The following is a 26,999-nucleotide window of genomic DNA, read 5'->3' on the forward strand; positions in this document are numbered from 1 at the left end:
ATTGTTAATTAGTGATTATTTTATTAAACTGAAAAATGTGAAAGTTTTCCGTGATCACAGACAAGATTGTTCACTTTGTTGGTTGATTTAATTGCAAACAGGTTCAAATTGATTTATTCCAAACATGTTTCATACTGTGTAGGAGGCGGGCCTGGTTTGTAGTGGGTACTTTGGGTACTTACACCTTATACCAGGTCCAGTTATCCCTTATTAGTGAAATGTAGTAGTGTTCTAGCAGCTTAGGCTGATAGAGGTAGCTATAGCAGAACAGCTTAGGCTGAACTAGGAGACATGCAAAGCTCATGCAATACCACTTATAGTTACACAGTACTTATACACAAGTAAAGACAATACTCAGTGTTACCAAAAATAAAGGTATTTATTTGGGTGACACAGTACCAAAAATATCTTAGAGACAATACTCCCTCTGGAGGTAAGTATTATACACAATATATACACTAGACACCAAAATTAGACAAGTAAATAGTCATAGAACAATGCAAACAGTAGGAAATCCTACAGAATGCAATGGGAGAAAATAGGTCTAGGGGCAACACAAACCATATACTAAAAAAGTGGAATGTGAATTACAAATTCCCCCCTAGACGAGTGTAGTGTGTGAAGAATTGCTGGGAGAGTAAGAATACAGTAAAGGTAAGTAAATTACCCCACCCAGGGCCCAGAGAAGCAGGAGTAGAGTACTGCAAGTTTTCTTAGGACACACTACACCTCGTTTTTGGGATTCTGCAGCAGCCAACCAAGTCTGCAAAGAACAACTGCTGGATTATTGGACCTGAAGACCTGCAAAGGAAGGGGACCAAGTCCAGAAGTCGAAAGGAGTTCCAGGAAGGACAGGAGCCCCTGCCAACCCAGAAGAGGGTGCAAAAGAAGAGTCCCCGGTTAGTAGAAGACTGCAGAAATGCACCCTAGGAAGATGCCAGCAGGTTTCTGCGTGATGCAAAAGATGTCACATGGCGTGAAGATCGTTGCAGACGAGATTTCATGTTGGAAGGCGCCAGCAAGCCTGGGCTACGGCAAAAGTGTGTTTTTCATCAAAATGGCGCTGGATGGACCCAGGAGGGACCTGGGGGCCTCAACTCTGTGAGGAGAAAGAGGGGGCTCTCAGCACTTTAGAGAGCCCTCAGGATGCCAGCCAGTACCCCCAGAAGCCGCTAGATCCGGGTTCAAAGAAGGTGCAAAACGCAGTCAATGCAGCACAACAAAAGAAGGTCCCACGCCGCCAGAGAACAACTCAGCGAGTTGAGCGTCGCAGGGTGGAGTGCTGGAGACCTGGCCAGGCTGTGCATGAATGAATTTTGCAAAGAGTGCACAGAGGCCTCAGGAGGCGAAGAAGACACAGTACGCAGGGGTACCGTTGTTCTCGGGGAAGGCAAGGTCTTACCTCCTCCAAATTGCGTCAGCAGGACCTCAGGACAGTCTATGTCGATGATGTCCACCCTTTGTGTCCTTAGGAGCACGTTCGTCGCCGTGAGAGGAGTCCCAGGGTACTGATGGTCAACTTGGAAGGTGCCTGCTTGGAGCAGGGGAGTGATTCCGTCACTCCACTGGAGATTTCTTTGGTTCTTCTGGTGCAGGATGAAGACTGGGAGTCCCCAGAACGTGCACACCATGGAAACTGTTGCAGTTGCTGACTTGGAGCTGAGGTTGCTGAAGAAAAGTGTCTCTTGTAGACACTTTGTTTCAGTTACAGTGTTTGTTGGAGCAGGCTGCGGTTGTTCCGAGGTCAGAGGATGAAGTAGTAGTTGCAGAGGATTCCTGAAGGAAAATTGCAAGCAGAATCTGAAGAGAACCCACAGGAGAGACCCTAAATAGCCCTGAGAGGGGGATTGGCTACCTTATCAGGTATGGACCTATCAGGAGGGGTCTCTGACGTCACCTGCTGGCACTGGTTACTCGGAGCCCTCCAGGGTGCCCCCACACCTTGCAAAGCAAGATGGCTGAAGTCTGAGTCACACTGGAGGAGCTCTGGGCACCACCCCTGGGATGGTGATGGACAGGGGAGTGGTCACTCCCCTTTCCTTTGTCTGGTTTCCCACCAGAGCAGGGGAGAAAGGGTCCCTGAACCGGTGTAGACTGGTTTATGCAAGGAGGGCACCATCTGTGCCCTTCAAAGCATTTCCAGAGGCTACCGCTCCCCAGCCTGTAACACCTATTTCCAAAGGGAGAGGGTGTAAAACCCTGCTCTCAGAGGAAATGCTTTGTTCTGCCTTCCTGGGACTGGGCTGCCCAGACCCCAGGAGGACAGAACCCTGTCTGTGAGGTGGCAGCAGCTGTAGCAGCAGTGCAAGCCTCAGAGAGCTGGTTGGCAGTACTGGGGGTCCATGGTGGAGCCTCCAGGATGCATGGAATTGGCTCCCTAATACCAGATTTGGAATGGGGGGACAATTCCATGATCTTAGACAAGTTACATGGCCATATTCGGAGTTACCATTGTGAAGCTACATATAGGTATTGACCTATATGTAGTGCACGCGTGTAATGGTGTCCCCGCACTCATAAAGTCGGGGAAATGGCCCTGAACTATGTGGGGACACCTTTGCTAGTGCCAGGGTGCCCTCACACTTAGTAACTTTGCACCTAACCTTCAGCAAGTGAAGATTAGACATTTCACTTATAGGTGACTTATAAGTTACTTAAGTGCAGCGAAAAACGCTGTGAAATAGTGTGTGCACTATTTCACACAGGCTGCAGTGGCAGTCCTGTGTAAGGGTATGTCTGAGCTCCCTATGGGTGACAAAAGAAATGCTTCAGCCCATATGGATCTCCTGGAACCCCATTGCCCTGGGTACCACTTACTAGGGACTTATAAGGGGGGTCCAGTATGCCAATTGAAATTGGTAAATTAAGTCACTGGCCTACAGTGACAAATTTAAAAGCAGAGAGAGGATAAGCACTGAGGTTCTGGTTAGCAGAGCCTCAGTGACACAGTTAGGCACTACACAGGCATACACATTAGCCCTCAAACTATGAGCACTGGGGTCCTGACCAGCAGGATCCCAGTGAGACAGGCAAAAAAATACTGACATACATGTGAAAAATGGGGGTAACATGCCAAGAAGATGGTACTTTCCTACATACTGCCCCATTGAATCTTGGACCAAGAAGGCGGTCCTTTATCGGATGGTGTTTTATCCTGCTTCGTTTTTGCTATTAAAATGATTACAGCACAAAAGTTACTGTAAATCACGCCAACAATAGCAGGTATGCATCAAATACCAGTTGTTTAACTGTAATCGATGATTAATTAGCTAGTCAATCAACCAAACCTGCAAGGGTACCCCTAATTAACCCCCTTCTGGGTATCACAAACAAAGCATTAATTAGATGGAGAACACCCACGCACTACACCACAAGATAAATATGAAATGACATTATTCACTGAATTCCTCCGGAACAATATTAGTGGTCACATACACTGCCACACACGGGCCTTCACTTTAACTGCTCACAGACATGCAGAAAAGAAAACATGCTGTCCTCAGAGACTTGAATAAGTCCAGTGACTACAGCACCAAATACATGAATGAAGCCACTAACCCTCTACTACTCTACAAATAGAATTCCATACCACCAAGCCAACTCACTCCAAAGGCAACTCACTGCACCATGTCCAGTCAACATCCCCTAACACCCATTGTCAGCTCCCATACTCTTGCACAGAATGCATCATCTCTCTGTGCCTTTTGCCAAATATATGCCACCCCCATCAACATGACGGTCAGCAGAAAAAGGAGAATGTTCCTGTCTGCTCCTCCAAAGACATCCATCTAGAACTCCAAGACCTCATTACCCTACCCACAGAGCCCACAACAGATGTCAATAGTCCACTGAACATTCACATCACCACTCTAAAGAATCACTTATGCTCCTCTGAAGACTTGTGCCTCCAAGCGTAAGTCATAAGCACCCCGGAACAACCAAGAACCTACTAATAACAAGAGCGCCATATGAAGACAGGAACAGAAAAGAGAAGACCGAAAGAACAGGTGAACCTTATCCTTATGAACACACTCAGTTTTCATTGTCATTCCATCTTCACCACAGCTAAAGCCACCACCTGCAAGCCCACAATCAACAGAGCAATCAACAGATAAAGTATTTCTTTAGGGTGTCAAACAACCCCATCTCAGAATCCTCTATCCCGCCATCAGCTGGCAGATGCAGCACTCTCAACCTCTTCTTCATGGAGAAGATCAATAACATCAGAGCCAGCAACATCCATTCATCACCATTATCCACACCATCACCTTATGCTGCCGTCACACCACCAACAGATCAGCCTTTAACACTTCATCTCCAATTATGAACTCACTCAAAGCCACCTCCTACAAGGGTGACACACTGCATCATCAAGGATCTGCAAGGAGAAGCTCTCACACCCCTTCGGCACATCGGCAATGCCTCCCTAACCCAAGGCGCCTTCCTGGAATGTCTCAAGACCAGAAAGGCTGGTCACCTGCTGAAAAAGACTGTACTAGATCCAACCGACCATGCCAATTTCCATCTTAAAACCCACTCCCATTTTTAGAAAAATGATTGAGAAGACAGGTGATACCCAGCTACTGGAGCACTTGTGAAAGAACGGACTACAGGACTATTAATAGGAGAGCATACCATGCTGCAGTACTGAAACAGCCACTTGTATTGACAATGCCCTCTTCCTCAACAACAAAAATGGCCCTTGCCTCTAGGTCCTGTGTGACCTCTCTATAGGCTTCAATACCAACAGGCACTGGTCTAAACCAGTGAAACTCTACAGTACTGCCACTGTCCAATAATGGTTCACATCCTACCACGCCAACGGGCAGCATTACGTTCTGATATGAACTGCCAGATCCCAAACTCACCCAGTCAACTACGGAGCTCCCAAGGACTCTACCCTGTCACCCATCATTTACTTTTTTATTTTACAAACTTCAAGCTATTTTTTTTAGTACACAAGAAGTTTGCATTAACCACATTTATAAAGTATTTAGACACGTATACCACATTTTCTGATACAGCCCAACAGCATACCATGGCTTGGTAATTATGAATATATATGATATAACATACACTCTACCATACATTACAAGGATATTGAAGTCAACAAGGACTTGTATGGCATATAGTGGTATGGGACCGTTTTTTTTTTTTTTTTTGGCATGGGGGAAATTTCTGTTAGAATGGCGTAATCTCACACAATTTTGCATTACACTTTTTACATGAAAAATTCCTGAAACTATGCTATTATGCCATGACACGCAAATATGAAATCGTTTGTAGCAAAAATATTAGTGAGAACAGTTCAAATGATCAGAACACGTGCAGCTGCTGTTTGCTGCAATTGTGTATTTTGCATTCTTTTTGCTTTTTTATATCCAAGATGGATGCACTTCACAAAATTTTCCCGAAATTTTGTGTAACTACGCGAATGCAAATTATGCGATTTCCATACAACTTTATTACATTTTTTATTAAGTAGAGCCAGTTCATTGAAGCAATATATATATATATATATATATATATATATATATATATATATATATATTTTTTTTTTAATAATACTTATATTTATTTTTGCAAGTAAACAATTTGCACATTAAAATTTTTAATCAAAGTTATTTGTGCTTTTTTGATGTTTCAGATGGAGGCCTCGGAATTCATGTATTTTGTGAGTAGAAGTTGTTCCTTTAAGTGGGAGTAAGGTCTCTGTAGTGCAGTCTTAAGGACAGTCTTAAAACGCTGTGGCAGCATTTTTCTAAAAATGCATAAAAGGATCTGCTCACAAAGCAGGTCTGTTGTAATTGGTATGACACTAAGGCCCTCACTACAAACCTGGCGGACGGGGGAAAAGTAGCAGTAATACCGGCAACAGGCCGGCGGGAAAAAAAAAAGGAATTATGACCATGGCGGTTACCGCCATGGTCATCCGCCACTTCTCCACTCTGACCGCTGGGCTGGAGACTTCGGTCTCCAGCCCGGCGGCAGTCACCAGACCGCCGGCAGTATCACGACCCTGCATACGCCATGGATTTCGGGTGGTTTGGAACCGCCATGAAATCCATGGCGGTAGGCACTATCAGTGCCAGGGAATTCGTTCCCTGGCACTGATAGGGGTCTCACCCACCCTCCTCCCCCACCCCCTTGCCACCCTCAAAGGTGGCAGAAATGCACACAGACCGACCTGAACACATTTCCCATACACACAACACACTATAAAAGTGCATACACGCACTCACACACCCCCTCTACATACTCACACGCACACCCCCATGCACACACACAATACAAAACACCCTCCTCCCCTAACGGACGATCAACTTACCTTGTCCGTTGATCCTCCGGGATGGGACGGGATCTATGGGGGTTGCTCCACCGCCAGCACCCGTCACCAGAACACAGCCACACCGAATCATGGGACGTGATTCGGTGGGCAGTGTTCTGATGACGGGCGGTGGAGGTGGAGCAACCTCCACTTCCCAGCCGACCGCCAGTATGGCTGCCAGCAGTCATAATATGCTGCGCGGAAAACCGCCTGCACTGGCAGTCTTTAGCACGGCGGTTCCTTGGCGGTCTTTGAAAAAGACCACCAAGGACGTAATGAGGGCCCAAGTGACTTTTTATGGCATCCGGCTCATGACTAACTTTTGTGCCATCCACACTTTTATTTATCTTCTATGATGACATCTAGGTGGGCGAGCCCTCTATTACGTTACGCACATGGCTCACCTCTCTCCATGCAAGCAGGTGGGTTGGGCTCATGGACACAACATTCCTCCAAAACTTTTATAGGAAACAAACACTTGCCTTACAGGGGCAAACATGGAACATTTGATTGGTTCAGTGTTTGAACAGTCACACAACCTGGAGTCAAAACATTAAGCCACAAGGTCTTGGCATTTCGTGGTTGGGCATGATTTAGTTTAGGTGCAGATTGAGGAGTGCCATGACAGGAGTGGATCACCAAAGGGCAGGGCTCACTCTCTGTGAAATCTTGGAATGGCCAAGGCTTAGAGCGGTTTGGCATTGTGCTTTGCTCATCAGTAACATCCTGGATGTTACTATCGTAAGTCCACCTTTGCTATGCTATGGTTTGCAAACTCACATCGGATCTTGTGCACGGTCTGCCAGCTTTATTTGATTCTAGTTAGGAGGGCGTTTAGGAGATGGTTGTGCTCTTCTATGATGGTGGCATAAAGAAGGATGTTGTCACTTACATAAAGAACTCCAGTGAGCCCAGCTAGCACATCTCGTATGTTTTGCTGCACTGGAGCTCTCAAAGTTGAGGTCCTGATAGCACCTGAGCCCAACATACATAGAGAAAGTGGTAAGGTATTGTGAGGTCCTGTGAAGTTTCAGCTGATGGTAACCTGATTGGAAACAACTTTGGGAGAACCACTTGGTCCCACTGTCTTTCGCCACAATGCCATCTGTCAGGGTTAGTTGGTGTTGCCTTTTTATGGCTTTAAAAGGCTAATGGTTAGGTGGCGCTGCCTTTTTATGGCTTTGTTAGCCTCAGGTACATGCATAACCACACCTCCCTAGGTTTTTTTTTGGTTTATGGCAATAAAGATGGGTGAGATCCATGGGATAGGCCCTTCAACCTTTTCAATCATCTCAGTCGCTTCTATGGCGTTTAGTTCTCTCTTAACCTGTGCTCTCACGCAGAAAAGTATTTGACAAAGTACAATTGGCAGCACCGATGGATCTATGTGTAGTTTTATGCTTTAACCTCTTAGGCATACAATGATATTAAAGATGCTGGCAAATCCTTGTAGCATGTTGTCTACTGAGTTTGGGTGTACTTTGAATGCATAAGCCATAAGGGTGAATGTTTGCTCTGCTCAAAACCCAATCAGAGTAGTTCTTCTAGTGCTAGTTACGATGAACTGTGTTGTGACTGACCAGGTATCTTGAAATACTGTGGTGTGAAATGTACTACCAATGTCCAATGGCTTACGGCTGCTGTTAAGCATACCTGTAAGCACTTGGAGCTATGAGGGTAGGTCGGGGATAAAGTGGTTTATAGTACCGCTTAGCAATGGCGCATACTGTGGATGGTGTCACTGAGGAAGCCGATTTTGGACCCTTAGGTGTTGAGGAAGCAGCCTGGTCATGAGTGACCCTTGAGTTTATTATTGTTTCTGATTGTAGAGATAAGGTGGAAATGTTCTGTCTCATACTCAGATGCACTGTTAGTACCCGTGAGAGGGTACTTCTGTTGTTTGGAGTCTATGTGTTCCACAACCATTCTTTGTGGTCAGCTCTGCAGGGTCTGGAGTTTTTACCGATACCGGAGGGTTGACGGACATCGGCATTATGGTTAGGTTTGCCACATGCCAAGCAAGTACTGTCCTGGTCTGCCACAATAAAGGATTGCCATTACATTGATGTCATCTTCCTCACTGAAATCCTTTGCACCGCCTCACTTGCTTCCGTTGGTTTGTCAGGTGGCAAAAAATCTTCAATGTGAGCGATTCATGCTTCGGACAATTCAATTATCATGCAAGTGCTAGTACCGCTGTAAGTGGCATCTTGTCCTGCTTTAACATGTCTCTCCTGAATTGGTTCAAGTGACACCCTTGAATGATTTGTGCTCTGATTTCTTCCTCAGTGTTTGTGAACCCACACATGCTGGCCAATCCAGAGGCCTGCATGGAAGATATATCTGGGTTCCTTCGGGTCCTGTTTGGTACGATGCAATATGAAACATTCATAGTCGATATTAGCTTGGGAACTGAACTGCATGTTGAGCAAGGCAAATGCTACATCATAATCACTGTCTGAGGTTGTGGCCGATAAACTACGAAATATCTTGTGGGCCTCATCATCACTGTGTAGGTGCCGAGTATATTTAGCAGTAGGTTCAGTTACTTTTATTATAGCCAGGCAGTTTTCAAACCTTGTGACTGGAGCATAAAGCTGGTCAAAAGGTTGTATAACTGCGGCAACGCCAGACAATATGGATGTATGTAGAAGAGACGGTATAGTATTTTGTTGGTACCCGAGTTTGAGCATTCAGGTTTGCCCCCTATATTCTGGGTTGCTGGACATCAGTGGCACAAGAGTGGTGCAGGGTTGTGGGTGAAATACCAACTACAGGCATTAGGGAAAGTAACAGCACTTGACATGACACAACCTTTGTCAAATGACGGTATGCTTAACTGAGAGCTGGTGTCTGGAGAAAATAGTGAGTTCTCTTTGAACTTCTGTGTGCAGGCAGTCTGGCTCAGCAGCAAAGAGACACATGCAGCTACTCAATTGAGGAGAGGTTTTCGTGCCTGGAGCCACCAGGGATACTGGCAATGTTGGGGCCGTTGTGTAGGTAGTGTCATGAGTCATTGTGCGGTCTGGTGAGGTCAGGCAGCAGCCAGACAGGAGCGGTGGCTTGAAAAGAGGCCCACCTCATCACAAGGTTGTAAAGCATGGTATAAAGATACACACACACATTCTGAGGCTAACAGTGTCCAGCACATAACTAACGTTGGTGTCAGCCACACCTTTATCCCCTCTGCTGACCTGTGGAAGGTTCTTCTGTATCCCAGTCGCTCGCTGTCCTGACGGGACCGAGGGATCCGGTGTGCTATTTTCGTTTACAGTTCATCTGCTGTTCTGGGGGTAACCTCCGGGCCCCGGAACGTCTCTGTAATCGTGGAGTCCGAGCTGGCCGATTCCGAGTCCGCTGAGTGGCGCGCCCTGAGTGTCTCGAAGGAGTTCTGCGTTAATAACGGAGTTTCTTTTAGTACTTTTGCTCTTTCCTCTGCTGCTTGCTTCTCTGTGGGCTGTCCCTTGTGGCGTTTCTTATTGCGTTTTCTCGATGTGGAGGGCGTCCATTCCTCCTCTTCATTCGCTCCTTCCCTGGGCAGTGCTATGCCTTTGGCATGCATCCAGGTCCAAGCATCTTCGGGGGATGTGAACACATGGGTACGTTCTTCAGAGATCACCCTCAATTTGGCAGGGAAAAGAAGAGCATATTTGATGCTGTGTTCCCGGAGCCGTTGTTTGACTTTCATATAGGAGTTTCGCTGTTTCTGTACTTCTTGAGTGAAGTCTGGGTAAGCATGGACCACTGAGCCCTTCAGCCGGAATGGGCCTTTGCTGCGAAATTGCTGCAGTATCAAATCACGGTCTCTGTAATTTAGTAGCCTCACTATTAATGGTCTGGGAGGTTGACCCGGTAGAGGCGGTCTGCCCGGGATTCTATACGCTCGCTCAACAGAGAAGAACTTCAAAGGGGCCCCGCTCAGTACTTCTTTAATTAGCCACTGCTCTATGATTAGTTCCGAGTTCTGTTCTGGTGTGTGCTCGGGGAACCCCACAAAGCGAATGTTGTTGCGACGGGATCTGCTTACTGCTTCCTTGGCGCGCCTCCATAGTATCTTCACCTCTGCGTCCAGGCGCTGGCGTTGTTTTCGGTTGTCCGAGGCCATGAGGGTCGTCTTGCTCAGGGTATCCTCGGTAGTTTTCACCCTCTCTGTCAAGTTCCGATGATCCACTCTGAGTAGGTTTAGATCGTGTGATACTGTGTCTATTTTTAGTTCTAGTGTGGATTTAGTGCCCATGATTGCCTGTAGCACTTTTTCGAACTGCACAGAGTGGGATTGAAGCGTACTTTCCAGTGATTGCAAGGTTAGGAGTTGCTGATGGTCAGTGGGCGGCGACGGGCCGGGCGCGGTTCGTTCTTGGTGTTTCGCTGACTTGGATTTCTCGGCCATTGTTATTCTTCTTCTATATTTCCCGTTGCCAGAAGTCAGTTAAATTGTGCGTTTCTAGAGCGACGAAGCACCCCAGGAGTTCCAATCTACCTTTCGGCGTAGTGTACCTTGTTGAGGCCCCTATTCCCTGTTCCTGGTCCCTCCTTTTCTATTCAATCTGTAAAGGAGTATGCTGGGTCAAGTGCAGCTGTCGGGGGGAATCTTGGTGCTGCTAGTTGGGGCGCTCCGGTCCCCGGGTGAGCGCAGGTGCCTCTGCAGAGTGAGCGAGGCAGGGCAATCCTGGTGGGCACAATATTCCTCTACCAATATCCCCTTCGTTCGTGTCCGCAGACCTCAGCTCGTGCGACGAAGGAAAGTCCAACGAGGGCACAGGGGGGAGAAGGGGGGAGAGGGGGAGCCCTCTGGTTGGGCTGCCCCTCTCGGCTGTTTTTCATCTGCTTGCTGTGTTGCCCCCTTTGCCTTCTTCACTCCACTCTGCCTCCCCGTCCCTGGAGGGAGGGGGGGAAGGGAGGGGGAAGCAGCTGTTGGTCAGCTTCCAGATGACGTGGGGGGGGGGGCCTGTCCCCCGTAACGCTTGGGCGCCTCACCCTCAGGTCAAGTGAGCGTCCATGAGGCTCTGACTGCTCATTGAATGTAGCTCCCTTGAAATTTCTTTGTGTCCGGGCCGGCTGCCGTGCCCGGACACAACTACGTTTTCCTGTGGCCTCCCCCCACGGCTTGATGCATCGGGGCGGCTCACCCCGAGGCGTAGTCCGCCGGTGCTCACCGCTCTGTGCAGCCGGCCCGAGGGAGGCAAAAAGGGAGGGGGGAAGAAGAAAGAGCGATGCAGCTGTGGGGGCGGGGGTCACCCCGGTGCCAGGGCCGCGACCCCCGATGCTCCCCCACCCCAAAGGCCACCGGCTCCCTACCTCCGCCGCTCCCGGTTGCTGGTTCCTCCTGTCGGAGGCCCAGGGCTCCAGGGCGCCGCCATTTCGCGGCTCAGTGGCCACGCCTCTCTTCCGGCTCCTTCGCTGGCTCAGTCTCTCCGCGCGGGCTCGAACAGCCCCGCGGGTTCGTGCGCCTCCCGGGGATCGGGCGCACACCACCAGGGAACTGCCTCCATTCCACAGGAGTGCCCTGCAGGATTCTTTACCCAGGTCCAAGTCGGAGCTCCTCGTTAGGCGTCCGACTCGGTGGCCATCTTGGCTCCTCCCCCGACTTTTGGAAGGTACAGCGCATTGCTAGGAAACGCACAGACCACACACTAGCAGATGGGTGGGCTCACGGACACAACAGTTCTTCAGTCAGCATCTGAATGGCACATCAAGTGTGGTGACATCAGAAGCTACCTGTAATAAGGTATTTCGTTTGACTCGTGTTGTTCCTTATTACAAGCTCATTTTGAAGTCCATGTTGCTCCTGTAAAAACAAAGCAGTTGTGTTTATAAGGGTGTTCCAATATTTTTAGTATTCTCAATGTATAACTCTTTTATTTCAGCTCTTCTTTTCCCAGTTTCAGTTGATAATTTTCATTAGGGGAGGTCATATTCAGTTCTTTTGCTACTGCCGCTTTCAGATTCAGATAACAAATTTGGATAGCATATGCCTTATCTATGTAACTTCAATGACAGCATGATCAGGTCCTCACCTGTGGCGACCAGAGGTTTTTTAATATAAATTCAAAAAGGTCCCAGGTCTTTTCAAATGTATTCATTTTATCTTTCACAAGAGCAAATCTGATTGTCCACCCAATGGTCTTTGGAGTGATCGATTTAAAAGCTCAAGACTCTATTGGGGTCGAGTCAGTGGAGTCTCTTCTTTCAAGGTGTGAGGCGGGGGGCTTAAAACTTTGTGAGAGTGATAGATTGTTCAATGTGAAAATGTATCAGGACTTTAGACTTAAAGGTTGCCCTGGTCTTAAACACCAGTTTGCCTGGGAAACAGTGGTGTAGGGAGGCTGCACAGCAACAGTCTGGCACTCACATACGTATCAAACTGAAGTGCACACAATGAGAAAGACAGTCCTGATAGTTAAAACGTTCAATGAGCAGCTGTGCATTGGCTCAAAAGGAGTACATATGAGAAATGTCAGGGCCAAATTTAGATCCCACTGTGGCATCACAAACTATGTATGTGGGAGCATGTGTGTGAATCCTTTAGTAAACCACATCACAGCAGGGGATTTATACAAAGATGGTTGGCACAGCAAAGACAAAAAGGCTGAAAGGGCTGGAAGAGCTGACAAATACACTTTCTTGGTGTCCAATGCAAGCCCTTGCTGTGCCAAAAATAAAACAAACAACAAAACATCTGACAGATGAGGTCAGGTGCTGGGGACATCACAAAGGCCACAAATTTGTCTCAGCATTCTGCGTAAGCAGATTTTGTAAAGGGACACCTGGATGCAAGGATGACATCCACAGCCTCAGGCAGTAAATCGAACACAGTGAACTGCTCCCACTCAATTTCCACACACGGAGGTGTAGATTGCACAGTTTCAGGTCAGAATACCTCAGGAAGCAGTAGCCTGATCGGAGGACAGATGCACATACCCATACGTTCTAGGTACCACATTCTCCTGACTCAGACACAAGGATGACTTGGGCCCAGTAATTCCTGATCTTCTTCAGGTGCAGAAGAGGCAGTGGCAGAAAGACGTACAAGAGTCCTGTGCTCCTCTCTAGCATCACTCTCTCTGAATTAGACTCTCAGAGAGATTTCTCTTGGGAACTCCAGCCCACAGAGGTTTTAACATTGCATGTTCGTCAGTGGCAAAAAGAGTCAACTAGGGTTCTCTCCATTGTCAGAAGATGACCTGCGCCACCTTGAGATGCAACCACCATTCATAATCCGTAAGGCGCTCGTCTGCCCCTTGTTTAAAGATCCCATGAAGTGGTTCACAGTAAGCAAGGTACCCTGATGATCCAGCCAACTCTAGAGGCGCAGCACCTCTTGGCACAGGACCTAGGACCCCACTCCAACCTGCTTGTTGCAGTACCACATAGCAGTGATGTTGTCTGTAATAACCGCCACCAGCCTTGCCCTGATAAACAGCAGGAAGGCATTCAATGCCAGGTGGATGGCCCACAGCTGCAACAGAGTTATGTGGAGCAAAAGGCAATGCCAGGGCCAATAGGGCTGTACTAATAAAAGGACCTTATCAATTGTAGCCCAATATCCAGTGTTTAATCTGTATAGTCTTGAGACCCAGCCCCTCCCTCTTAGGTACCCTAATCATATGGGTAAGTAGAAGAACTCCACAGGTTCATCTGGCACAAGGGCCAATGGCCTGACACCGTGTGTCGTATTCTAAAGAAACCAAATATGTCCAATGCAGTTGTACATCTATTCTCTCTAAATTGCTTTTTTCAGGCTGTTTATTACCACTTTAAGGGAAGAGTCGAATTGCTGGAAAACTGAATAGCCAGGAAACAGACCTGTACTAAGCCAGCCACCATGGACATGGTCCATATCACCAAATGTGTGCAGCAGATTGTTTGTACGAGCTGGATAAGTGTAGGTAGCCAGGTCGTTATAATAGTTTTCAATCTCCTGTACCTGTCTGATCTCTTTCAGCCGTGAGATGCGGGTGTCCGCTTTCCCCTTTCTCTTTGCTCTGGTCATGGAGTTATTAGCAACCTGGATGAGGGAGAATCATCTCCATAGGGGCATTGCATTACTGACTAAATGGGGAATGAATGAAAAGTGCCCACACTTGTGCACATTCGAGCCACTGCCTTTAAGCTGAGTGGTTTAACTAGTCCTATGACTAGTGCTTATCCCCATCATGTGCAGCACCGCAAATTAAACGGCCCACTCCAGCAAGTCAAAGGACTTCTCAGCATCACTGAAACACTGAGAGAGCATTAATATCAGGTTGAATCTAGTATATAAGGCAAATAATGTTCTTAGATGACTTGAGGTTGTTCTTTGAGTGAATAATGACGACTGATCCGGCATTACCAAACTCTTTATCAGTGGGTTTAGCCCGTTAGCAATGACTTAGGTAAGAAATTTCTTGTCCAAGTTCATTAAAGATAACAGTCTTTAGGACTTTCATGCTTGTTCATCCTTTTCGGGTTTTAATATTACAGTGACTGCTGCCTCTCTGGTTGGGGGGGTGGTAACCATTTCCAGAGCTGCCTCAAATAGGTCAGCCGGGCATGTAGTTACTATCGCCTTAAACTCTGCAGTGAGCCTGTCGAAGCCAGGGGCCTTCTTCTCCAGCATCCTCTCAATAACATTTATAATTTCCTGCACGGCAATGGGCTCTTGCCGGGTTTCAGTACCACATTCTATCCAAACCAGAGCGATCCCGTTTGGGTAGTCTTCTATGTGGGAGGGATTTGCAATTGTCCTATGGGTGTGTACGTTTTCATAGTAAGCCTTGATCTCTTTCAATGTAATGCAGTTTCCTTCTACTATATCCCAGAAAGGCAATCTCAAGAAGTGTATGACATTTTGGTGGTAGGCCTTCCACAGCAGCGATGCAAGCATTCTACTCGGTCTCTCATCCTTGCTGTATTTACGCCTTGTGCATTTTCCCCCAAGTTTTTACTTTCTCTGTCTACCATTTCCCTATATAAAAGAATGGTCTCATTTATATCTTTGAGCATGTTGAGATTGTGCCCAGTTTCTTACCTTGCTTCAAGTTTAGCTAGGGTTTTCTTGAACCTTTCCAGCTATGTTTTCAAAGATCAGAGGACTCCAGTAAGGATGTCCATCGTTATACCCATAATAAGTACACAGAACGCCTCTTAAAGCACTGCAAACTTTGTGACAGAACGTACATTCATTTCAAATAACTCAATTATAGCCAACTGCACCTAGACTCTAAACCCAGCATACCTACGGGTCCCGGGGGAGAAAAGCCAAATACACTGATGGCGCAGGAATTTCAGAGATTTTCAACTTGAGTGTGAGCAGCGTAACGGTCAGTTTTGGGGGTAAAGTGGGTGTAAGGGAAGCGAGGCATCTAGTGTCCGAATTGCACAATGTGAAACCAAAAACTTGCGATTAATCTTGGCTTCTCCACTTAATCAAATTGTGTGATCCAAGGCACTTTTTGTATTTCACTTTCTCTCCTTTTTCTTCATTATCACATATGACGACCTTGAAATACATGACTTCAGGGTGTGTGCTGAACAAAACCTTCTCTTGCGTTTGGTTTAAAAAATTATAATGTTGTTCACGTATAATAGAAACCCAGGCCACCCAAGGAGTGCACATAACAACAGCCTTGCCTCTTAGTTCACTACTGCCATTGTTGTCAGGGTGGAGGGGTGGAGGGGGGATTAATGTTTCTGAGTTCATGGATGAAAATTACCAGTTTTAGAAAATACTTCTCAATGTGTTGATATGATCCGATGTACTAAGGTGAAATAGCTCTTTATGTTATGAAATACACTATTTGAACTTTGAACAGACTATCATACTTTTACACTTTTGCTGCAAGATGTATTTAAAAGTGAAGGTGTTTCTAAAGTTAAGCGGTGCACGAAACCCTAGTTACTTCCTTTCTTTTAACTTTCCATTACCTTTGAATAATCAATCAATCAATCAATCAAAAAATTTATAGAGCGGGCTACTCACCCGTGAGGGTCTCAAGATGCTGGGGGGAGTGGGGGTCAAGGAGGGGGGCAGGGTGGGTCACTGTTCGAACAACCATGTCTTGAGGTTCTTTCTGAATAGCAGGAGGTATTTGGTTTGGCGTAGGTTGGTGGGAAGGGAGTTCCAGGTTTTGGGGGCGAGGTAGGCAAAGGACCTGCCTCCTGTGGTGGTGCGCTGGATGCGGGGGACTGTGGCTTGGGCGAGGTCGGCTGATCGGAGGTTGCGTGTGGAAGTTCACTCTTTCATTGAGGTAGGTTGGGCCGGTGTTGTGGAGGGATTTGTGAGCGTGGATGAGGATCTTGTCTATGGGGAGCCAGTGAAGGGATTTGAGGTGTGGTGGGATTCGTTTGTGGCAGGGGAGGCCAAGGACGAGGCGTGCGGCTGTGTTCTGGATTCTCTGGAGTTTGCGTTTGAGTTTGAGTGTGATGCCTGTTTATTTAACATAATTTTAATATTTATGCAGAGTCAAGTAAGCAGCAGCCCAGTGATGCTCTTGACCAGGGGGCCGCATGTAAAGGTCAGGAGGGCCGTGTGCGGCCCAGGGTCGTTCTTTGAGTATCACTGATCCACACCATTCCCAATATTGAGATGAGCCATAAATCTTTGAAGGAGTGCGTTCTGTGTATGGTGGAATATCCACCTCATTGTTCTTGAGGGACAAGGATGATCCAGTCTACAAGGATTAGTGCTGTCCAGAGAAGGTTGCATAGTTAAATTAAAATTCCATTCTGTGGGTTGTGCTGTCTACATGGTCCTACAATTCTATAAAAAAACTCTGGGGAGTCAGTATTAAGTGCAACGTATTAGTCAAAGTGACAGGGGTTTCCTGGAGTACCATCATCACTTACAAAAAATAGTCCACCCGGAAGGTCATCCTGCATGTAGGACAGTTTAAAGTATAGAGACTTCCTGTAGGAGGCTGGCCCTCTATGTAGTGTGCAAAGCTAGGCACACTGTGCAGGGAGTCCAGGCAACCACACAGAGGGAAAAACTAGCTCACCTAATGCTCTAATTTTTATGGTAGCTTCGTGGAGCAGTTCGGCCAATCTTGGAGAAGTGCAAAGCATTTGTTGTACTCACAGTATCAATCATACAACTCACACAGTTGAAGGAATAACTCGAGACCAGTTTATAAAAATACTTCAGATTTTTATATAATTTTTAAGACCAAGATTATCTAAATTAATTAACTACTTTTGGACATATGGATTTTTGAAGTTTAATAAAAATAGCCCTTTTGCGCGTAAGTTCGCACCATAAGAATCAATGAAACATCGCCTTTAAAAATACATATAAAATCATGCAGTTGCTTTACCAGGTTCTTCTTTTGCAGGTTGGTCGAGGTCATCAGTGGGCACGCTGTGCTAGCTGGAGAAGTTTGGGTGGCTCCTGGTTCCAGCGGGAGCAGTGGGGAAAGGTACGTTTAGAGGTGGTCCCTTGGGGTCCTCTTGGAGTGTCGAGGTCACAAGGGGTGAGGGATACTTGTGGCACAGCAGGTTCTTCATTGCAGGCCAGAGGGTGGTTGGGTGCAGAGTGAGTCTGTGAGCCAGGAGCTGTGTGCAAAGATGCCCTTTGGATCTGGAGGTAAGTCACTGTAAGGGTCGCTTGCAGGACAACAGCGGCACTCTGGCAGGAGGTCCGGGGTGATCCTAAAGTCCCTCGACTGGGGCTTCCTCCTGGTCCTTTTTCAGTCCCGGGAGGACTGGTTTTCTTGGTGCCCGACGTCAGCTGACCAGTATTCAGGGTGTAGGTACGGTTCGGCTACCAGAGGGTGCAGTGCCACCAAACTTGGCACACTTGCAGGGTTTGTCCTGGTGGTCGTTGGGTCTGACTGTAACTTCCGGTTCGGAGGTTAGCAGCTGGGCAGTGAAGTGACCCTCACTGGGTTGCAGGTTTCTTATTTGTTATAGAGTGGTACCTCCACTCTGGAGGGAGTTCTTGGGCCATTGGCGAAGCCTGGAGGTCCTCTGGGGTTCTTAGGGTCAGGCAAGTGTCCAGAAGCTCCTCAGCGGCGATTGTAGAGTCCTGGGTGCAACAGGCAGGGTTTGGGGCCTTTTCTCTGGGTGCAGAGTGAGTCTGTGAGCCAGGAGCTGTGTGCAAAGATGCCCTTTGGATCTGGAGGTAAGTCACTGTAAGGGTCGCTTGCAGGACAACAGCGGCACTCTGGCAGGAGGTCCGGGGTGATCCTAAAGTCCCTCGACTGGGGCTTCCTCCTGGTCCTTTTTCAGTCCCGGGAGGACTGGTTTTCTTGGTGCCCGACGTCAGCTGACCAGTATTCAGGGTGTAGGTACGGTTCGGCTACCAGAGGGTGCAGTGCCACCAAACTTGGCACACTTGCAGGGTTTGTCCTGGTGGTCGTTGGGTCTGACTGTAACTTCCGGTTCGGAGGTTAGCAGCTGGGCAGTGAAGTGACCCTCACTGGGTTGCAGGTTTCTTATTTGTTATAGAGTGGTACCTCCACTCTGGAGGGAGTTCTTGGGCCATTGGCGAAGCCTGGAGGTCCTCTGGGGTTCTTAGGGTCAGGCAAGTGTCCAGAAGCTCCTCAGCGGCGATTGTAGAGTCCTGGGTGCAACAGGCAGGGTTTGGGGCCTTTTCTCTGCATAGCAGGTCCACAGTTCTCATGCCTTGTATCTTCTTTGTTCTGGTCTTCTTTGTGTCCTTCGAATTTGATTATCTTGTCTAAAGGTGCCCACTAAATACTGTATTTAGTGGGTGTTTTAGGGGGAACCTGGTAGTGTCCAATTGGACAATTACCTTTGGGTGGCTACATCCACTACCGTGACCACTTCCTGTGGGAAGAGTCACTTCCCTAACCCTGATGGTCTATTTTCCTTCCATCTAAGATGGAGGAAAATGAAATGGTGTGCCCACCATACAGGCAACACCTTAGGGGTGGTGCATGCCTGGTGGGGCCACTCCTCCTACTGTTTGTGTGTTTTCCCACCTTTGCTCCTGCCAAAAGTGGAGGTTTGCAAAGGGGTTGACCATCTGATGCTAGAAGCAGGCTTGGTGGTCGAGTTTCAAAGGTAGTAAGCCCTTTGGAGCTCACTGCCAGGGCAGTGCACATTCCTGAAGGACGGGGTGTTAGCATCACCACCCAGGAAGAGCATTGTTCTACAAACCAGAGGCTGTCCGCCAAGGTTTGTAGATTGGGTGTCTGGTGGTGGCAGGCTGGATAGAACCAGTCAGCAACCATGCCAGGGTAGTTAGCTTTTGCACAGGGTAGCTCTAAGGTGACCCCTGGGTAAATTTATGGATAAATCCAATACTGGTACCAGTTTAGATTTATCATTCCGAGGTGTTTGATACCAAACAACCCAGGATTCAGAGTGGCCATCATGTAGCTGGGAAACTCATGTTCAACAGTGTCCATCACATATATTAAAATGGCTGCTCTGTTCACTCACTATGTCCCAGGTTTGGCAAGGACACAGTGGGGGCATATTGCTCATGCAGCTATGCCATCACATATAATATGGTGCACCCTGCCTTAGGGCTGTAGGGCCTGCCAGAGGGGTGTCTTATCCATAGTACATGCAGTGTATGGTGGACAGAGCACACAGGCAGCGTGCCATGTCGAGTTTGTGTTTTAGGTTTGCACCAGGACACTCAGCCTGCAATGGCAGTGCTGGGTGCATCTGGATGCATGGCCCTGGAAGGTGGCACAATCAGTGCTGCTGCCCTCAGAGATCTACCCATAGTACCCCATGCCCTGGGTACCTAAGTACCTTTTTACTAGGGACTTAGGGCCAGATGTATCAAAACTTTTGCATTCGCAAATGGTGCGAATGCAAAAAGCCCTTTCAGAATGTTTCAAAGGCATTCTGAATGCAATTTTAAGGAATCGCTAAAATAGCGATTCCTTAAAATTGCGACCCTGTTTAGAGAGTCGCAAACTGCGACTCTCTCAATAAGAAATTTGCAAATAAAGAATCCTTATTTGCGATTTCTAAAGCACATGTATGAAGCAATTCCTTAATGTGAATTGGGCATTAAGGAATCGGTATTACCACCAAGTTGAACTTGGTGGTAACCATGTGCAAATTTAAAAAATGCATTTAAAATGTAAAAATTTAAAATTTTACATGTAAAGCACACATGCCCTTTTGGCATGTGTGCACCTTCTATGTTGTTAAAAAATGTTTTGGGGTGCAGCAGAGGGGGCCTTAGGTCCCCAGCCCCCTGGACTTTGGATTTCCCAAAATTGCGAATTCCAGTTAGGAATTTGCAATTTGGGACATGCTAAATATTCGCAAATATGGGCCGACAGGCCCATAGATGCGAATGGAGGCTGTATCGCAATTTGCGATTCGGTAATAGCATTTGCGATTTTTAAGAAATCGCTATTTCCGAATCGCAAATATGATATATTGCATTTTGCGAATCAGAAATAGCTATTTCTTAAAAATCGCTATTTCCGATTCGCAAAAGGCATTTTTCATACATCCGGCCCTTATAGTGCTAGCTCAGGGTGTATCCAATTGTGCCCATGTATCACAACAGTTTTAGGGAAAGAGCTCTGGCCCAGGGACCCTGGTTAGTAGGGGCCCTGGGCACTACAATTTCTAGGCTACATCAAAAATCAGGGAAAAAAGTAGGGTTTTTTTCTCACACTTCCTCATTAGTAAAGCCACGTATCCAGAGTATGTGCTGTAAGAAGCAAAGGATCTGTTATGCCCCCAACTGGAAGGGAAGACACTGGAGCTCCGCTGATATGCAGAGCCTGTGACACTGGAGCTCCGCTGATATGCAGAGCCCTGATATTATAAAAGGCCTTTCTCTCTGGCTTAAGGCAGCGCAGTGTTGCAGTAGTTGAGTAGTCAAGCAACTACTGGTTGGGGGAGCCCCTAGTGTAGACCTAGGACACAGTGTCCTACGGGTTCTTTTAACTACCAAGAGTTCACAGAAGTGGGCTCTGTCAACGAAAATCTCAGGCTTGTGAAATGATCAGTTTCAGAGTCTATGGCTTGATTGTTGAACCTGATTTCCAAAAGGATTCTTGTGATGTCCATTACAGCATAGAGCCCTGGTCTCTGGCGCCATGTTTCCCGGATGGAGAAGCGAGTCCACGAGGTGACTCCAAGGCCTTTTTCTGCTTGAAGGGGAGCTTGGCCTGTCTTGCAGTGGTTCTCTCCCCATTGTGCCTGTGTTAGTAACATTGTTGATCACTGGTGCCTGTAATTTTGTGCACTGAGAAGGTAGAACCTCACTTCCAGCCCGGGCCAGGCTAGTACCACTATGAAGGATTATCCAGTTTCTCTAGCGCACCTCAGAGCTTCTCGCACATCACAGTCACATCAAGCAGATTCCAGGTCCCACAATCACACAAGCACCCACAGGCCCATATGCCAGGGCTAGGGGCATCACAAACCACCAGCAGTCATGTAGTGAGTGCATATCATATTTACCTATATTTCCTGGGGCTTCGTGATCATGCTGGCAGTTCTTCCTTGAGCCCCAGCGCTACCCAAGAGGCCCGCACTCACTCTCTTTAAAAGGCTCACACTCACCCATGGCATCAACCAGGAACCTGCACTCATTAAACCAGTCCAAGAGAGTCATCTGTGGCACACCTTGAGCTCACTGAGACGCGTGGTAGCAGAGGAGAAGAGTGCCATACCAATCCCGGGGGACCTGCCAGTGACAGAAAGCCCTCGCTGTGTAGTAGCCCCTTCAGCCACAGTCTCAGTGCCCCACTACCATTCCTCCTCCTTACCTGTGTTCAAGACCTCTAGGCACCCAGGTGTCACAGACCCTGCGGGTCCAGGCTGCAATCGGCTGTCTGGCTTCCAGGCAGCCAACAGGCAGCAGAATCATTGTTTCAGCTCAGCACTGCCCCTACAACAAGCTGCCGGCATTCACCACTAGCCAGAGTCAGTGTGTTCCCCCCACACCCAATAACTGCAGGATTTATGGACATTTCAGAGAAGGGGAGTGAGCGTTGCATGGCTACATGGCCATCTTGGACAGAGGCAGGCCGTACCCCCTTCCTGGCTAAGAAATATTTTCTAAGTTACAAGAGTACCCTTTTTTTGTGGCTTCAAAAAGCATTTTAACCACCCAGGCTGTTTTCTTACTAATTTGAAACCTGTGTTTATCTGAGGGGCTCTTCACAAAATGTAATCAGCAGGTACTACCGCAAAGTTGTGCTGACTGCACCTCTGGTGCACATCAAGACACTTGTGAAGTCATGCATGTCCACCTGCAGGTGCAGCATGTGGTAGAGTAGCCAGTCACCAACAAGCAGTAGCTTGAGGAAGCATCGAAGGATCAGGCCACGAGTGCCCGCACAGGATTTCTACTCAGAAGTGGCACATGCTTTGAACTGGCGAACGTCGGTGTCATTGGATTACTGACTCCTCTGCTGCCATGACTCCACATCCACCTGTTGTCTGCTATGATAGACTCCTGAGGCTACGCTGGAGTTCTAGTCTCTGAATATGCGCCAAGATCATCGGAGGTCCAGACTAAAGAGTAGGATGAAGGTAGAAAAAAATCAAGTGCTAGGCCTTCTGTGAAGTCAAGAATTCTATCTCACTCAAAACCACCAGGAATCCTCTCTCCTGGACTCAAAAACGTTCTCTCGAAGGAAAATGTTGTTTCAAGGCTTCTGTATACACTCTGTATACACGCACTTGAACCAATGCTCAACTACGCAACACTACACTGTGTTTAATCCCCTAACACCTTACTTACTTCTCACTTCTCGCCTGAACCCTGCCATCCCCTCCCTGCAGGTCAATTTGGCACCACTGCAATGAGTTCCCTCTTCCTGTACCGTACACACCTCCTTCACTGTCTGCTGTGATCTCCTTTACAGCTCCATCCTCCAAGCTTATACCCTCCCTCCACAGTTGTTTTGTAGCTAGATCTCGCTTTGTAAGTCACCTGCATACAACTAGTTTGACAGAAAGTACAGGAAGTGATCAAGTCAACCAAGTAAGATAGATTAGAATGCAAAGATGAACCAAAAACCACAATCTTACCCGTGTTTCTGCCGCTTGGATCTGTATATGGAAGTGATTAAGGGCCTGATTTAGAACTCGGCGGATAGAGTACTCGGCGGATAGAGTACTCCGTCACAACTGTAACGGATACCCGGTCCGCGGAAATCTAAATCCCATAGGAAATAATGTGATTTAGATTTCTGCAGAGAGGAGATCCGTCACCGCTGTGATGGAGTAACCTGTCCGCAGGTTATGACAACATTTAAACTGCAATTAGGAGGATCACTGCAGGACTCGGTCACTATACCCCATTAAAGGCCAGTCATTTAGAGAAAGGCTTTCATTTTATAACTCTACTCAATGGCATGCACATGAAGCGATATCCATGACTATTCACTGTGCTGCATATTGTTATGGAGGTGACAGGAATCAGGCAAATGAGCAACGCAGGCGGCTAGAGTACGCAAATAAATTCCCATGATTAATTCAGGAGAAAAGAAAAGAGGGTGGAGGTGAAATAAAACAAAAGAACCACAAACCAGCGACCAGACAAAGTGCGGTCACGATGGACGAGCCGACAGCAGGAACGCTTGCACATAGTAGAAATGGTATAGTAACTCTGGGTTAGAGGGGGTCACCAGCTTGTCTATTTCAGATGCTATGTAGTCACCTGTAAGACTATCGATGGTTTGTTGCATTTCAGAGATCTGAAGGTCCAAGGAACAAGCCTCCACCTCCTCTTTTATGTTTGGTGAAATAAGAGATGCGACATCTGCCACTCCTGTAAAATACATATCAATAATATCTTGTAAATAAAAGCGATCACCCCAGTGCATGGAAGGACCTCATTAGAAAAATCACAGAAAAAGAGAGAGAGGGAGAAAGACAGAGAGAGAGAGAGAGAGAGAGAGAGAGAGACAGAGACAGAGAGAGAGAGAGAGAGAGAGAGAGAGAGAGAGAGAGAGAGAGAGACAGAGATAGAGAAAGAGCGAGAGTGCAAGAGAAATTATCATCATGTCCAATTAGGAGGGCTGATCGGGGATAACTGGCTGCCTAAAACAGTCAAATAATGAGGGGTAGAGGACCTCAAAGGAAGAATGCAGGATAACAATGTCAGCATCTGTCAAACATGAAAGATGAAGAACTGGCACAGATAGTCTCAGTTAGACATTAGGTTCCACTATCTAACAGTTCTCCACTCTCTTCCTCCACACCCCATGATTGCTTTCCACTCCCTGATAGTCCCAACACCATGATAATGTCCTACGTCCACCCAACAACTCCCTGAAAGTCTTGCACTCCCCAGCAACAGCCCATTCCCTGATGGATCCACCACTCCCCTAGTTCAGGAAGATCTGCAAACTGGACAAGCGTGGAAGGGGGATTCAGCCCACAGACTCCCATAAGCCTTGTTATTCTACCATACTGAAGGACCTAGCTAAAACAGCACCATAATGGCCCTATGTGCATGCTAAAGTCTATAGTATATTTTATTTCTGAGTTTAGAGTCTGGAATCAACCTATAAAAGCAAGTTGTCCGGCCACCCTCCAGCAGTCAAGTTTGTGAAGAGGGCATTTCCCGAGGCAGTTACTGAGGATGAAAAAAAGGGGCATGTTTATAGTATGTTTCAGATCTGCCTTAAGTGGGGCAGTAATTATGTTAGCATCGGTTTAAATGATGAATGATGTAACCTCTCATCTGTTAGAATATTCCACTACCATTACTGTGATAGGTTTGAAGCTTTCAGACAGATTTCGTGCTATTCCGATTAGTAGGTCAAAGACATCTGCAATGGTACAGATGCTTTAGGCATATCATCTCAGAATGTAAGCCTTGAACTTAAAGTAGTCTTCAATACTGAAAATGCCTTTAATGGTGTTTTCAAACCTTAGACTGGCAGTGGAAGGCAGGAGTGCATTTTATTAGGCCACACAAGAATTAGTTTTATGCTGTTCCTTCATTCCAAGAAGGAGGGTCTATAAGTCTTGCTTTGGATAATTTACTAGGAGTTTACAATGCACTGGACAGGATGACAGAAAAAGCTAGTCTGGGAAAAAGTATGATTTGTGATGTTGATATACTTTTCCAAATCTTCCTCCTTTCATCTATGTCTAATTCTTTCTGCTAGTAAGTCCCTCTAGGCACCGCTGGGCTGCACGGACCTACTAATGGGATCTATACATATCAGGGTCTACAAGACAATTTTTCTAGCTAGACCTTAACTGCTTAAGTGCAGCCGTAGAGACGCTGCCAACAGCCGCATTATCTCTATATTGTGGCAGACAGGAATTTATCAATAGCTACACTAAATTAAATGCTACTGGTGAAAAAAGTAAGAAGCATTTTCTTTTAATTCTGTTTTGCTGTCATACGGATGGTGATGTCACACCAAACCAAAGTCAAAACAGACCACAATAATAGCATGGTCTGCTTTGAAGTTTGATGGGTGCCTGGGGAGCAAATGAGCGTCGATCAACAAGGGTGAGGCAATACTGGAAATGGGCCAATGTCCCCTTTCCAGCACAGCCTCCCCCTAGATGATCTTGTTTGGAAGCAGAGAGTACCCACCTTCTCCAGCACCAAGGATTACTATTAGGTGTGTGGGTGGTTGTGGGTGAGGGTGGTAGTGTATGGTGTGGGCCAATACTTTAATCCCACCACCCAGGTATAATAGTGTTAGTACAGTCACTGACAGCGCTGACCGGGACAATGAGTCGTGCAAGTTGCAGTGACCTTCTGGGAATGGCCCTGGCACCAACTCTTCCTGTTCCTAACAGCTGTGAAATGATGATCTTAGCACAGCAAACCTTTTGTTGATGCCATTTTTAGAAAAAAACATTATGCTTTTTTGCACAACACTTTTCCTCCCATTTTTTCCAAATGAAAAATAAAATACTACTATGTTTTGGCTATTCTACCGTCCCCTCCAAGAGAATCCACAAATCCTGGGCACTTTTATAATCCCCAAGAAGAGGGGAAAAGGACATGAACTTAGGCTAAATACATTTTGTGTGAAAATATTATAAAGGCCCGAAGGCAAAATTACCCAAACATCAAAAGAGGGCCACGCACTAAGGGTGTAAAAGCCTCAGCAGTTAAGGGTGTTTGAAGCTGCATGTCTTTGCCCCCCCTTCAGTGAAAGGCTACTGTGAGAGTGAACTTAATTAATAGACTTTAGTCCATGCTGTGTCATTACATCTCCAACTAGATTTATATTGTTTCTCAGTTAGCTTAGCGATACACTCAGTCCTCCCCCAAGCTATTAACTTAACAACAGCATCACAACATTGATCCATTTGGATCCCTTTATGGGTTCGATACTGCAGTTAATCTATGATAAGCAATATAACTTACCTGCAGGGCTGCAAACGTTATTAAGCTCCTTGTGGTCCTGATCAACCCTGGAATAGGCACCATCGTCCTTGATATAGTCTGAGATCATCACTATGGTGAACTCTTCTCCTGTAGTAATAGAAACGTCAAAGAGTGATTCCACAAGCAGTCGCAGGAGCAGCCACCCTGGCATCTTCCCACTCGCTCCATTATAGTCTTTGGTTTCTCCGTCACAGGCTGAGTGATGGAGCTCTGTCGCCTCCCCATTATGTCCATCTCTGTATATATTTCATATGATGTTAGTCAGGCACCAAAAGACACATGAATTTCACATCCCTGCTACCTTCTTTTCCTCCACTGATTTCACAGTTACTCTTGTTTCTTATCCAGGACAGTCAACAAGTGTTATTT

General features: G+C 46.9%; 1 protein-coding gene across 2 annotated transcripts in view; it reads right to left on the reverse strand.

Moving 5' to 3' along the window:
- LOC138248878 (zinc finger protein 182-like) overlaps positions 1-26,999 on the reverse strand; it is a 90,204-nt gene that overhangs the window by 15,018 nt on the left and 48,187 nt on the right. For both annotated transcript variants that reach the window (XM_069202855.1, XM_069202854.1), the window contains exons 6-7: positions 26,610-26,717; positions 23,925-24,035 (exon numbers count right to left, since the gene is read on the reverse strand). In XM_069202855.1, the coding sequence (XP_069058956.1) occupies positions 23,925-24,035; positions 26,610-26,717 (219 nt within the window). The remainder of the gene's footprint in view (positions 1-23,924; positions 24,036-26,609; positions 26,718-26,999) is intronic.

The sequence above is a fragment of the Pleurodeles waltl genome, chromosome 8 (genome assembly GCF_031143425.1).
Source record: "Pleurodeles waltl isolate 20211129_DDA chromosome 8, aPleWal1.hap1.20221129, whole genome shotgun sequence".
Lineage (NCBI taxonomy): Eukaryota > Metazoa > Chordata > Amphibia > Caudata > Salamandridae > Pleurodeles > Pleurodeles waltl.